Source organism: Arachis duranensis, chromosome 7, assembly GCF_000817695.3.
Source record: "Arachis duranensis cultivar V14167 chromosome 7, aradu.V14167.gnm2.J7QH, whole genome shotgun sequence".
In the NCBI taxonomy this organism is placed as follows: domain Eukaryota; kingdom Viridiplantae; phylum Streptophyta; class Magnoliopsida; order Fabales; family Fabaceae; genus Arachis; species Arachis duranensis.
Window position 1 is genome coordinate 9,339,794 of NC_029778.3, and position 15,071 is coordinate 9,354,864.

The 15,071-nt window shown below is 43.4% G+C and overlaps 2 protein-coding genes across 2 annotated transcripts; both read right to left on the bottom strand.

Moving 5' to 3' along the window:
* Positions 1–617: 617 nt before the first annotated feature.
* LOC107457628 (zinc finger CCCH domain-containing protein 29) lies at positions 618–3,717 on the bottom strand. Its single transcript, XM_016075800.3, has 2 exons — positions 3,549–3,717; positions 618–3,027 (listed from the first exon to the last, which is right to left on the bottom strand). Exon 2 carries the CDS (start codon positions 3,015–3,017, stop codon positions 990–992), a length of 2,028 nt encoding a protein of 675 aa, XP_015931286.1. The 5' UTR covers positions 3,018–3,027; positions 3,549–3,717; the 3' UTR covers positions 618–989.
* A 6,049-nt stretch (positions 3,718–9,766) lies between these two features.
* LOC110273513 (uncharacterized) lies at positions 9,767–12,932 on the bottom strand. The gene is made up of 3 exons (XM_052252316.1): positions 11,922–12,932; positions 10,844–11,652; positions 9,767–10,764 (listed from the first exon to the last, which is right to left on the bottom strand). Exon 3 carries the CDS (start codon positions 10,724–10,726, stop codon positions 9,833–9,835), a length of 894 nt encoding a protein of 297 aa, XP_052108276.1. The 5' UTR covers positions 10,727–10,764; positions 10,844–11,652; positions 11,922–12,932; the 3' UTR covers positions 9,767–9,832.
* Positions 12,933–15,071: the final 2,139 nt, after the last annotated feature.

Sequence of the window (15,071 nt, forward strand, 5' to 3'; positions counted from 1 at the left end):
ATGCCCTCAATCTTACTATTTTTTTTGTATAAACAAAAAATAAACCGAAGCGAAGTACTGTAAAACATAAAAATCGATATTCGGTACTAAAAAGCAAATGCTAAATCGTTAAAAAGTAAATAAAACAAATTTAATAGCATATATACTACACGAATTGACAAATAAACCTAAAAATTTAATTTGAAAGATAGAGAGCCATTTTCGTTTTCTGTTGCAACCTCTCACGGTTTTTGCTTAGGACTCTTGATAATGATACACAGAACATGATTGTCTTCCTGAAATAAAATAATATAATAAAAAAATGAATGATCCTAATCCTTAGCGTTCAAAATAGTATAGGTAAGGTCATATGGAAATGAGTTGTATTTGAAGTAATCATGTTTCCAGCCTATGATTATTTATCATAGCGGGCGCCATTTCCTGTTGATATTCACACACGAACTACAGAAGCAGTTTTAAGAAATGATTTCCTTTTGCCTGAGATTAATTAATACTTTAATAGTAATACTTATTTATGCTTTAGGACGAATCAGATTTCCGGATAAAGACAACCACAACAGTTGAAAATTGAAAGCCAACACAGATAAGAATAGGATGCCCAAAGAATACTATAAGAATTTATCAGCCGATTTAAAACAATATATATTTAAAAAATGACCTGCTTTATCAAATATCAATGACAAATACCTTGTCCACTTGTGCTAAATAAAATACAACAACCCACTAAGAAAAGGGGGGCCAATTAAATAATATAATAATAAAAAATTCAGCATCCTTCATCCAACGTTTCTCCATGTCTATCTTGATCAAGAAGGCGACACTATGCTCAATTCTCTGGATTAACCTGAACTCTGTTCTTTGCAACATCTCTTCTTCTATCCCTAACTATACTCTAATGTTGGATAGTAATAACAGTTCAAATAAATAAATAATTAATAAATAAATAAACTCTTGTCAGAAAGACCAAGGAGCGCTCCCATGGCAGCACCTTATGCTACCATCTGCTCCTGCTCTATATACAACTGCTCCACCCATGGTGGAAGCCTTTCTTTACTGAGATCAAACTGCTGCTTCTTCTCAGCACCAAATATCTCAGAACTTTCAGAAGGAACCAATGAATGAACCCATGAGACATCTGGCTCAACATGTTCTGACTGTGCCAAAGGGGAGGCAGTTGCTGCCCCATTGTTTCTGAATCCAAAAGAAGCTGATTTCCTCAGCTTATTCAGTTCATCTCCATTCACACCCCAATCAAGCTTCCCAGATGGGGAATTCCAATCTGAAAGGCCAGAGGAGACCCTGCAGCTGGGGTTGGAGGGCGAAGACAGCCCAATGTGGTGGTTTGCAGCACTGCGATCAATGAAGCTTTGGCTTCGCTTTGCAAAGGCAGCAGACCTTGAATTCATCACTGCAGCTGCCACAGCAGCTGAAGAATCAAACCCAAAAGCAGAAGGTTTCCTCACCGGTGAGGAAGTGACATTGGATGGATAACTTGCCCGAAGATGGTTCATGTTTTGGCGCATCGACGATTGCAATTGCGTAGGAGTTGAAGGTTGAGCAGAGATTCCATGCAATTGAGACAGGAGAGAAGGGTCAGCAGCTGCTAATAGGTCATCAAGGTTAGTAGGATTCAAATCACCAATCCTGCTCCTGAAAGATGGAGAAGAGATCCTTGCAATCTCCTCAATTAGTTGTTGCTGCTGCTGCTGCTGTTGACGAGCAGGGCTGTCTAGACCAAGCAGTTCCATCTCCATATCGAAATCCCTGGCACTCAAAGCAGTCTTCAAGCGACTGCCAGGGAGCTGCAATGATGGTGGAGTAAGGTTTATTTTGTTTGCCCACAAGCTTCCACTCTTGGGAGATGAAGAAGCTGCCAAGGGTGACATGGGTGGTGTTGAAACGGTTGGCATAGGCAACGACGAGGAACTAAGTGAAAGAGGACTCATCGCCGTCATGTCAAGTCCACTAGCTGAGTAAGATTTTGGCGAAGGCATAGCTGAGCCAGTGGAAGCATACACAGGACGCAACTCCTCGGGTTTGTGAGCAAAGAAGCAGACTTTTCTGCTGCAGCCAGTCTCATCCTTGCAAAGCCTTGTTCTGTATTGAGCAGGGTGAAGCCAGGACTCAAAAACACCATGTGCATACTCGCAGGAATCTCCCTTCTGGCAGGACCCTTTGCGGAATTCTGGGCAGGGAACACAGCTGTAAGGGTACTTGCGTGGGTCTCTCCTCCTTGCGTTCTCCCCTGGATGAACAAATGGGCACTCAGTCCAATCATGGGAATAAGCCCTTGAGCATGGCTTCACCTTGAAGCTGTACATCCTGAACTCGTCAGTTCCATAGACACCATTGTTTATGTCTGGCAACGAAACATCAACAGGATATTCCTTCTTATCAGCTCCTTCCTTTTTCTCCAATCCTTCTTTCAACGAGAGAGAAGAGAGCATCTGTTGCTCCATCTCCTGGTTGAAAAGCTGATCTCTTTCCCCACCTCTTAGAAACAACTCTATGGCCTTCCTCCTTGAACTTGACAAAGAATTGAAGGCAGGAGCAATCAGATTAACAGGCTTATTACCACTAGCATCAACGCAATCGGCATCAGCATGGGCATCGAGCAAGAGCTTGACGATCTCGAGGGAGGATTCAGAGCCCCCAGCAACAGCACAGTGGAGAGCCGTTGCCCTATCAGAACCACAGGCCCTGTTCACATCAACCATGCCTGTCTCAATAATATACTTCAGCACCCTGGTGCTTCCAAACAGTGAAGCAATCATGAGAGGGGTCCTCTTCTCGAAACCCATCTTCTTTGATCCGATTCTTCTCCCATACCAAAAGCCTGCGTCGTTTACATCACAACCCTTCTCTTCAACTTCTCTTCTGAAAGCTTCGAAATCATCGGATGCAGACAGCTCAAGCAAAGCTGAGAAGTTATGGACACCATCCTGATTCTGCTTCTGAAGCTCACCTTCCATGACTTTGTCCGAGGGAGAAAGCTTACTTTTTGAACCACTGCACATGCCCCAAATCCTGCATAATTTAACAACATAAACTAAATAAGCCACAAAATTCAAACCCTATTATCATTTCAGGAAAAGAAAACGGACTATAAGCCCTAACTTTACAAACAAAAACTTCCCAATCCCGGCAACATCTAACAACAACCATGGTTTTGCATCACTATAACATCACATAAAAAGGTTTATGCCATATAAACTAATAAGTAATAACAGATCCTAGAAAGTATAATTTATGTATCAGACATCAAATATCTAAGACACAACGGGGTATTATACACCAACTTTTTTCTTCGATTTGAATCTCCAAAAGATTAAACAAAGTGACCCAAAAAGGTATAGAGAAAAGGGGCCAAAAGAAAACCTAAACCCAAAGTTTGAAACTTTGATCTACCCATAATGAAACCCAGGAACCATTTTCATCCATTTCAAGCTACACAAGTTAAGATCAAGCAAGAACACCCAAAAGGGAATGGAAAAAAAGCCTTTTTTTTCAATCACATAGTCAAAACATGAAGGAGAAAAAAAACATACCTAGAGAAAGTGTGTATGTAATACTGTGATAAGGTTGTTTTTGTTGCAGATAAAGAGAGTGAAGAGTGCGTGTGTAGAGAGAAGAAAATCGAGAAGACCTCGATTGAGAATTGTAGATGAGGAAGCAAGATTGGAGGGGGAAGCCTTTTTATTGTCTTGGAGAACAACGCCCACCAGCAACAGCTAATAAGGGAAACAAAGGAAGAAGAGAGGAAAGTGGGACTTTTCTTCCTCTCTCTTTCTCTCTCTATTTCTCTTTGGTCAAAGTCAATTATTCAATGCCAAAGCTATGGGTCCCACTTGCAGCGCTTGCAGCTTGCTTCTATCTCCTTTCTTTTCTCTCATCAACTCAAATGCAGATGCAAATTCAAATGCAAATGCAAATTCAAATGCAAATGTAAATGAAAATGAAACCCCAAATGAGATTGAAATGTAGCTTAATTTTTCATGGACCCCACCATTAATTGATGATTCCCCACTCCATTATCCTCTGATTTTTTTTTTATTATTTTTTTCTCTAACGGGTGGTTTAACTCTCTCACGTGCGCTGACTAAGCTGTGAATCTCTCTTGGTCTTGGGTTTGGGTACGCGCAAGTGTCCGGTTTCACTTCCTTAGTCTTTCTGTTTTCTTCTACTAGTTGATATTTTCTACTCCCCACAAATTGCATCCAAAGTGAAGATTCTAGGTTCACCTCACCTTCCATATACATTGCCCAAAGCTTAAATCCCTTTTAATTATACAGGTCAATTGTATTTTAAACTTTTGATCTGGAAAAAAAAAGTGCAAATTAACATGCTTTGTACTATTATCTTCTAAAAAGTTTTGTGATTGTAAAATACAGCAATACCTGCATACTGAATAATTGGCCCAAGAATGTAATTAATATCAGCCAAGATAGAGACGGGATAATCTTCCAAGAAAAATATTTAAAAAAAAAAAAGAAAGTTTTAATTTTTATTTTATTAAAAAATAACATATATTTAATTTTTTACTGATTTAAGTATTAAAATGATAATTAAAATAATAATTTGAGATTTTCAATCATCATTCATCTTTCAAAACTGTTACGGGCCGCTAAGTGTCCAGCCCAGCTAGCCGCCGGGTCAGGGCACCGCTCCCGACTTAGGCCCAGATCACCCTTACGACGGGTCGACCCCGTATCCGACTCGAGGTCCTTATCACTTGCCACCACGGCTCAAGCGAATCGGTCGAGGCGATATCTCTGGGGCACCACCCGAACCCCCGACCCAGAGACCAAAACGATATGCGTCTTCCACGTGGACTAGGACAGCTCATAGAAGCTTCCTAGCCAATGGGCTAGGTCATCTAAGAGCCCGCCCAGCAAACAGTATATAAGGGGAGAGGTCAGCTCTCCTCCCGAGGTACGTCACAATTTTACCTAATTCGGCTATCATCTCGTATGGATACTGACTTGACCGTTGGAGTGTCCTTGCAGGTGGCCAACCCCTCGCCCTCTTCTCCTCCGGTGACAGCAACTTTCCGTTCATACCTCCACGCCCGCTCCAAGTCCACCCGGGATTCCGCTTGCTCACCTTTCCACCCGAACATCCGAGATCGCGAGGCGACGAACATTGACACCGTCTGTGGGATTCCGGAGTAGACATGGAGCGACTCCCCACGTCGGAGGAGCTTTGCGAAGGAGGAGGGGCCCGCCTGAGCAGCGCGAGTTCAACGGCCCATGCCGCCAAACACCCGCAGTCCTCCGTTCAGCCTAACCAGATCTACACAAGACCCAGGTCGATAGATATAAGGAGGCTCCCAGGGATGGAACCCCGGCCAAGCAGCACAAACAACCCCCACGAGTGGGAAGGTTCACAAATTACACGTCACTCACGGCGCTTATAGTGGAAGTTTACCAGTAAATTGCGGACAAGGGAATCCTATCCAGACCCAGACCACTAAAAGAGAGAACAGGAGGCAGCAAAAGCATGTACTGCGATTATCACAAGGGTTTCGGTCACAAGACCCAAGACTGTTTTGACCTCAAAGATGCCTTAGAGCAGGCCATCAGGGAAGGAAAGTTAAGTGAGTTCTTCCGGCTTATTCGAGAACCGAGGAGACGAGAACGGGAGCGCTCAGAAGAAGATCGTAGCCGGACTGTCAAGGCAAGATAGGAGCTCACAGGGGCCACCGACAACCCCCCAACTTTGTGGTTAACGTCATGGTCGGATGTGATACCCCCCAAATCCAAATCAGCAACCAAGAAGGATACCCGGATCCTCTCTATATCGGCAGGAGGTCCCACCACCTCAAAAGAAGGACCCCCCATGATATCCTTCAGCCCAGAAGATCAGTGGTTTCACGATCTCCCTGAGAACCCCCATGGTAATCACGGCAATGGTTGGGACCGGGTTGGTCAGGCGAATCCTCGTCGATACTGGAGCCGACTCCAACATCCTATTCAGGAACGTGTTTGACACCATGGGACTCAGGGACGGTGTCATGGGACTAGGCGACAACTATATAAAGCCCGACGGGACAATCTCTCTCTCAATCCGCCTTGGAACCGGTGACGCTAGGAGGTCAGTCATGGCAGACTTCGTAGTCCTCAGAGACTCCATAGCCTACAACATCATTCTAGGGGACAAAATCATCAACGAATTTTCAGCCGTGATATGCACTAAACTCCTAATGATGAAGTTCGTAATGGACAAAGGAACTGTTGGCTCCATTAGGGGAGACTTAGAAGCGGCGGTTGCCTGCAACAATACCAATCTCTCCCTGAAGAGAGAGTCTAAAAAGGCAGCCGGCGTATTCTTGGCAGACCTGGATGAAAGAATGGAAGACAAGCTGAGACTAGAACCGGAAGGGGACATGGAGAAGTTCCAGATAGGGAAGTCGGCAGAACAGTTCACCTTTGTAAACAAAAATCTGCCCCATAAACTCAAGGGTCCCCTCATGGAAGTTGTAAGCGCAAACGGCGACCTCTTCGCATGGGCGCCATTAGATATGCCAGGCTTGAATCCCGAAGTCATGTCCCACCAACTAGCTGTCAAACTAGACGCAAAGCCAGTAGCACAACGACGAAGAAAGATGTCCCAAGAAAGGGCCAATGAGGTCGCTAGACAAACAGCTGGGCTACTCAAAGCCAAGTTCATCAAAGAGCTCGAGTACTCGACATGGCTATCCAACGTCGTCCTGGCCAAAAAAGCTAGTGGAAGATGGAGAATGTGTGTCGACTATTCCGACCTGAACAAAGCATGCCCTAAGGACTCTTTCTAATCAGATCCCCATGCACTGACCTGACGAGGAGAAGACGGCGTTCATAACACCAGGAGGCACTTATTGTTACAATATAATGCCATTCGGATTGAAGAATGTGGGGGCCACCTATCAAAGGCTAATGAGCAGACTCTTCCATGACCTCATCGGTAAGACAGTAGAAGTCTACGTCGACGACATATTGGTAAAAATAGCAGAGCCAAACAGCCTCATAGACAACCTCTAAGTTGTCTTCAAAGCGCTAAGGAAATTTAAAATGAGGCTCAATCCACTCAAATGCGCATTTGCTATGGAGGCTGGGAAAATTCTAGGCTTTATGATAATACAACGAGGGGTAGAGGCTAACCCGGACAAGTACGAAGCCGTCCTCAAAATGACAAGCCCAGGGTGCGTCAAAGATGTGCAACGGCACACCGGGAAGCTCACGGCCCTATCCCGGTTTCTTGGAGCCTCGGCAGAAAAGGCCCTCCCATTCTTCAACCTAATGAAGAAAGGGATCGCCTTCGAATGGACCCCGGCCTGCGAAGAAGCGTTCAGCCATTTCAAAAAGATACTCTCATAACCACCCGTGCTCAGCAAACCCAAAGAATGAGAGCCTCTGTACCTATACCTAGTAGTGACCACACAGGCCATGGCAGCGGTCCTTGTCCGAGAAGAAGAGAAAACTCAGCGCCCAATATACTTCATCAGTAAAGTGCTCCAAGGGGCGGAGTTGAAATACACCAAGCTGGAAAAGCTGGCTTACGCCCTACTAACCTCATCGAGAAGGCTCAAGCAATACTTCCAAGGGCATGTGATCATTCTAAGGACCGACCAAGCCATTTGGCAAGTCCTCTAGAAACCCGACCTCGCAGGGAGAATAATGGCATGGGCAGTGGAGCTGTCCCAATGCGATTTGTAATATGAGCCCAGGCAAGCAATCAAAGCCCAAGCAATGGCAGATTTCCTCGTAGAAGTCATAGGAGAAGCACCCGACATACCGAACACACGGTGGAAGCTCCACGTTGACGGAGCATCCAACCAAACGTTCGGAGGGGCCGGGATCATCCTCGAAAACTCGGCGGGAATAGTTTACGAGCAGTCGATCAGGTTCGATTTCCCGGTCTCTAACAACCAAGTGGAATATGAGCACTGATAGGAGGGCTAATCCTGGCTAAAGAAGTTGGAGCATCCAGGATAGAAGTTAGCAGTGACTCCCAGATCGTCACATCCCAAATAAACGGCAGCTACCAGGCCAGTGACACACTATTGCAAAAATACCTATAGAAGGTAAGATAGTTATGCAAAAACTTTGAGGAAGTCATAATCCAGCATGTTCCCAGGGAAAGGAACACCCGAGCTGACCTCCTCTCCAAGCTAGCAAGCACCAAGCCTGGGACAGGGAACATGTCTCTAATACAAGGACTGGCAACTGAACCATCAATAATCTTATGCGTAACCCATAAGACGAGAAGGAGGCAGAAGCCACCCAGGAGGAAAGCCCCCAAATTTGTGATCATACAAGGACAGTTGTACAAGTGAGAACTTCACCAACCTCTGCTCAAATGCCTACGCCCCGACCAGACGGACTACATCCCAAGCGAAGTCCATGAGGGGTGTTGTGGTCACCACATTAGAGGAAGAGCACTAGCAAGGAAGATCATCCGAGCAGGGTATTACTGACCCACGATGATGTCGGACGCTCAGGAGTTCGTCAGGAAATGCAAGAAATGCCAGAAAATGCCAACTTCTGCAAAGCTCTAACTGAGGAACTTAGTTCAATGATGGTACCCCGACCTTTCGCCCTATGGGGCGTCGACCTACTGGGGCCATTCCCACCCGGGCAAGGACAAGTAAAATACTTGATAGTAGCCATAGATTACTACACCAAATGGATAGAATCAGAATCACTAGCCAGCATATCCTCAGCGAACTGTCAAAAATTCATGTGGAAAAAAGTGATCACAAGGTTCGGAATCCCAGAATCTGTCATATTAGATAATGGGACACAATTCACTGACAAGAAATTTAAAGAATTCCTCTCATGACTAGGAATCAAGCAAAAGTTCTCCTCAGTCGAACACCCTCAAGGCAATGGACAGGTAGAAGCAGCCAACAAAATCATTTTGAATGGGCTAAAGAAGTGACTCGAAGGGAAGAAAGGCTCATGGGCAGATGAGTTAGCCTCAGTCTTATGGTCTTACAAAACCTCTCCCTGGTCATCCCAGTCGAGATAGGGGAGCCAAGTCCAAGATTACTTCTTGGGGGAGGAAACGAGGCAGTCGAGAAAGACCTAATTGATGAAACAAGGCAAATGGCACACCTAACCGAAATGGCAATCAAGCAGAGAATAGCCCTAAGGTACAATGGCAAAGTGCTAAAAAGAAGCCTTGGTGAAGGCGACCTAGTCTTACGACGCAACGACATAGGGCCTCCAGCACCAGGAGAAGGCAAGCTAGCCGCGAACTGGAAAGGTCCTTACAGGATGAGAGAAGTCCTCAGCAAAGGAGCATACAAGCTGGAGAGGTTGGATGGAAACGAGGTGCCGAGGACATGGAACATGACAAACCTTAAAAGATTACGGTCTGACGACCCCGCCACACCCACCTTAACTCTTTCCATTTTCTTTTGTTTTTGTCTCCTTTAATTATGTATTACTTCACCCCCTTGTTTTAAGTTCTACATATGCATATATGATAACTTTTGTCTTTTGCAAGATTTACAAAAAAATACGACAAAACAGCAAAAACGGTGAGCAGTCGACCTGACGGATTCCCGGGACTGATCATCCCAGGAACCAGGGAACTAAAGCTAAAAATAACTAAAACGGTAAATACCATAAAAACGGTAAACCAAAAGGGACGACCCAGATAAGCAAAATAATAAAGTAGGCAAAGCCACGACGGCCCAAACAAGCGAACAATTATCATAAAATGGCCTAATTAAAATAAAACGACAAAGTGTTCATTACAACCAAAGGCGCCTTAAAAGGCCCAGAAGTAAAAGCAAAATTACAAAGGCAAGAGCAAAGAGTACAAAAGCTGAAAAGAATAATCCATCTCAAGGCTTGAGGATATCAATAATCTTCCCGTCCTTAACAGTCTTGAGAGTGCCCACCTGAGAGAGATCGAGGTCGGGACCCAGCACAGCAACCTGAAGCTTAATTCCCTCCTCAGTCAGCTTCACGACCTCCCGGGCCCCCTTAGCAATTTCCTTATTCTTCTTCTTCAGGGCGGCTGCTTCCTGGAGGGAAGCTGTTGCCGAGCTCTCCGCCAATTTCAGCTTTTTCTCCAAGTCTTTGACCTTCTTCTCCGTAGCAGCAGTCTCACCGCTGGAAGCATTCAAATCTTTCATTAAGGCGAGGTCCCGCTCCACCAACCTATTTATTTCATTGGCATCTTCCTTAGCCTTCTCCTCCTGCTCAGATAACTTCTTCTTTAGAGACTCCTCCCGAGATCTTGAGTCAATCAGATTTTTCTGGGAGTTCCGAAGCTTCCCTTCCATAACATGAAAATTCCCCAGGACGGGCTCCATCTTCTTAGCAATAGCGGCAACACGAAGGAGACTACGGTAGATCCACCGAGCCTGACCTGCAAGGTCGGCATCCCGGATGTAATCTTCGGTGCCAGGAAGCAATTGGGACTCAATAAAATCCCCCGCATCAAAATTTTTTTCCATAACGCAGAGGGCCTTCCCCGAATCCCGTTTTCTCTTCTTCAGGTTGCCAACTACCTTCAGGTCATCGTCAGCAGACCCCAGGTCCTCCTCCATATGAACCTCCTCTTCCACACTTGGGTTCACTGGAGAGTTCCCAAGAGGAGCCTCCGCCGCCTCCGCCTGATCAGCCTCGGCAACCTGGCCACTAGTCTCCCCGGCAACCTCCTCGGCCGGACTCACCATAAGGGTTGCCGAGGAGTCCTCATCACCATCATCACCATCATGGATGAGGTCCATCAGCTAAGCCAGGGTAGTCTTCTCACCAGCCATAGAAACTACAAGCAAAAAGCAAAGGTGTGAGTAGCAAGAAAGTAAAAAAATAAGCAAAAAACACAAGAAAAATGACGAACTTACCAACATACGACCGACCGGTCTCCTTGTCCCCCATAACCATATGAGGATTAAGGTTTTTCTCGCCAAAAATAGCCAACAAGATGTCGACAATTACGATCCTCCGGGCTCAACCAGTCATAGGATATTTTTATTAAGTTATCGGATCCCGCCCCAAAGATCCAATAAGTCGGAATCTGCCTTTCCCCTTCGGTAGTAAACCAGAAGGGCTGATGACCTTCAACCAGCCTGACCTTGAAAAAGGTAGACCTAAAACCATGGAAAGAATCCTCAAAAAGGCCAAAAATCTTGCGGCCTTGCTGAGCCCTAAAAGACATATACCCTTTTTTCGTCTTCTCCTCCTGAGAAGGGTTTGTAAGAAGGAAGAAGTAAAGAAAGACGCTCATAGAGATCGAGAGCTCCAGATACTCGTAAACCATTTCGAAGCATCGGATGGCAGCCCAGCTATTTGGGTGCAGTTGCGACGGGCAACATCACAACGGTTCAGTAAACCCATAACGAAAGGAGAAAAAGGCAAGCGAACTCCCAGGGTCATGAACATGGGTTTATAAACCCACAACCAATCGACAACCCGTGGAGTTGCCAGGTTCTTTTGGTAGACTCGCTCCCGATCAGCCAGAACATAAACCTGGTAGAACGCCTCCTCAGGCCCCCTCCGCACAGGACCCCGGCTTGGCGAAGGTCCTGAAGGCTCTCTTTTGTGACCTTAGAAGGGGTTTCCCTCACATCGGAAGTAACCCAGGCGTAATGATCGACAAAATTAGCCAGCGGCCGCTGAGCCAGGTTCGAAAGCACGGGGCATTCAGCCATACCTGCAGCAGGGGCACCACTTAGTCAGAACAGGAGGTCGGGAACCCTACCAATAAGAAAAACAAACTACGAACTCCTTAAATCACCCCCTACACTAACCCATAACCCAAGCCAAAGCCCAAATAAAACCCAGTGGCGCCCCCTCTAAGGAAGAAGCAACAAGAAAAAACAAGAAACCCAGGCATGCATAGAGAAAAATGCACAAAGAAGAACAACACCCAAACCAAAAGGAAAAAGCAAAACAAAGAGAAAACCATAAAAAGTAACGTACCAGAAAAATGCAGAAAGGTTGAAGGAAGGATCCAAGGAAAAGAATGAGCACTGGAAGGAGGAAGAAAACTGACGTAGCAGCAAAAGCAGGAAGAAAATTAGAAGCAGCAGCAGCGTGAGGGAATAAGAAGAAGAAGAAGAAGAGAATAGTGGAGTTTTGGGGAGGTTACAAGACAAAAATAGGGAAAAAGTGTAACCGCCGAGGAAGAAGTACCAAAAGGCTGGGGCATATTCGCCATTCCACATGGATTTCAAATCATGAAATGATGGACATTTAATGCCCAGCGCAAAAGCCAAGGAGGCAGCGTCAGAAGCGAGATGACCACGCGTGAGAAACACAAAACACCATCAACGAGCTCTCGAGAAGGAGAACACATCCCATCCCGGTGAGTGGAACAAACGCGCCTAGTCACAAGCTCCAAAACTTGAGGCTGGCACGTTGGGGGCACTGTTACGGGCCGCTAAGTGTCCAACCTAGCTAGCCGCCGGGTCGGGGCACCGCTCCCGACCCATGGCCAGATCACCCCTACGACGGGTCGGCCCTGTACCCAACCCGAGGTCCTCATGACTTGCCACCACGGCTCAAGCGAACCGGTTGGGACGATATCTCCGGGGCACCACCCGAACCCCCGATCCGGAGACCAAAATGACCTGCGTCTCCCATGTGGACTAGGACAGCTCATAGAAGCTTCCTAGCCAATGGATTAGGTCATCTAAGGGCCCGCGCAGCAAACAGTATATAAGGGGAGAGGTCAGCTCTCCCCCCAAGGTACGTCACAATTTTACCTAATTCGGCTATTATCTCGTACGAACACTGACTTGACCGTTGGAGTGTCTTTGCAGGTGGCCACTCCCCTTGTTCTCTTCTCCTCCGGTGATAGCAACTTTCCATTCATACCTCCACGCCCACTCCGAATTCATCCGAAATTCCACTTGCTCTCCTTTCCACCCAAACATCTGAGATCGCGAGGCAACGAACAAAAACCTTTAACTTTAAGGATCCTTTCTTAATTTCTATATATGTGAGGATGTTTACACCTTCATTGTATCTCATATATATTTATATATACCGTCTAAGATACATTCAATGATTTAAAATTCTATTTATACAATATACATGACACCATGTAAGACCTGAAATGATGTGCTAGTAGATTGGATATATATCTAAGAGTATGTTTGTTTATAGGTATGGAATATTAAAATAAAAAATATAAAAATATAAATATAAATATTATATTTTAATGGCTCTTGCTTTTCATCTTAGAATAAGCAACCGATGCTGCACTTCATTTTCAGAAAATAATTTTATATTTTATATATGGTACTAGTACCATACTATTCTCTTTTGAATTCTTATTTTCTTCTTTCCAACTCTTGGACTTTATTTGATAAATTAATTAATGATAATGTTGAAGAGAAGAGTATGGGAGCAAGTAAGGGGAGGACCACAAAGGAAAAAAAAAATATGAATAATATGAGGTTATGGCAGTTCAACCCATAATAGTTTGAACGCGCTTACGCTGTTTATTACTATGAGGTTATTGATATATGTTTGGCTCTTTTAAAATAAATGTCGGAACATCATCAAAATTTATTATTTTTTGTTATTATTTAATTATTAATATTTAAAATATAAAATAAAATATATTATTAAATTATTAAATTAAAAAAATTAAATTAAAAAAATTAAATTAATAACTATATAATAATTAAAAATAATAAATTTCGATGATTCTAATAACATTTCTCATCTAATAATGTGTGATGATAGTTGAGTGCTTAGTGAGTGGGTCGTAGTTGGGTGACAGACAGCAATATATGTATGTTCCTTGAGTCAGCGTTCCACTACTTTATACTATACACTATGCTATTGCATGCCTTGAATTGAAAATTGAAAAAGCCTCTTCTCTTCTTCCTCTCTAATCTATCTCTATGTGACTATGTCTTATTAGAGTGTAGCACTTGGAAATAAGGGCACCACAATTTTGACGGAGTCATACTACATCTTCCATTACTTTTTCATCTATGCTCTTTTATGAAGTACTATGCCACCTTATTTATTTCTATTGGTTCCAACCCAGCTCATATATTTTATTATAAATTTTAAAGTGAAAACTATTGATTGAATAATAACAAAAGGAATTTTAACGTGCCTTGGAAATTTTAATATTATTGAAAACTTTAATAAATATTTTTGGAATATTAAAAAGTTAGATAGTAGTAAAGTTTAGTACCGCTTGAGGAAATAATCATATATAATGTATACATAAAAGAAAGTATCAGAACCAATTTTTTTAAGTCAATTTCAGTTAATTTTTTTTTCTTAATAAATTATCTTTTTCTATCTTACTCTTCACCTTGGCCAATTTTATAGTTATAAGGAGTGAAGTTTTAAACTGTTACATGATGATATGTTTATGATAATAGGATACAGTACTAAAGTCTGCTTTTTGATGTGTTAAGCTTTTGTTTATTGTTCAAGAGAGTTACTTAACGATTCAAAAAGTATTTATTTTAGTGAAGAGGGATTATTTATTGGTCTGGCAGAATGATAAGGTTAGTTTTTTGAGATGGAGTGATACAATGATACTTATAAAAACATTTGATACTTCAGTTAGAAAATTAGAAAAATAGAAAATAAGTATTAGAATAGAATAAATCGTATTTGAAAAATCGAATTCTCATTTTATAAGTAATGTAAAATATTTTATTTTTGTAAAAAGAGTCGTATTTCATATAATTTTGAAAAGTGGCTAAGAGGTAAAGATGATTTTGGATAGTTAGGATGGCGGAATATTTTTGAGCCGGTTATATTGGATCCGTTAAGAATTTGGACGCTAGGTTTGGAATAGTTGTCTCCAAAAGCGTGAGGATAAACTTGCTTAGTCTTTATGTTGATTAAGTTTGGTTTTCCGTATTCGACGTATGTTAGGATTTTTACTTTTTGTCTTTAGGGTTCGTAGTACTTTGTTTTTTTAGATACTTTTGGGCAATTTGGTGGGCCTTTTGGATCTTTAGGTGGGCTGTTTTGTTGATTTTGGAGGTGATCAATTTTCTGGATAGCCGTTTTGTTGAGTTCTATTTTAGGTTTACTCGTAAAAAATAGTTTGGGCCTTTTTGGTTGGTCGTTTGGGCCTCTTGGTGGGTC

Excerpts from the sequence above, each read along its gene's own strand:
- LOC107457628 (XM_016075800.3), bottom strand. The coding sequence starts at position 3,017 with ATGTGCAGTGGTTCAAAAAGTAAGCTTTCTCCCTCGGACAAAGTCATG.
- LOC110273513 (XM_052252316.1), bottom strand. The coding sequence starts at position 10,726 with ATGGACCTCATCCATGATGGTGATGATGGTGATGAGGACTCCTCGGCA.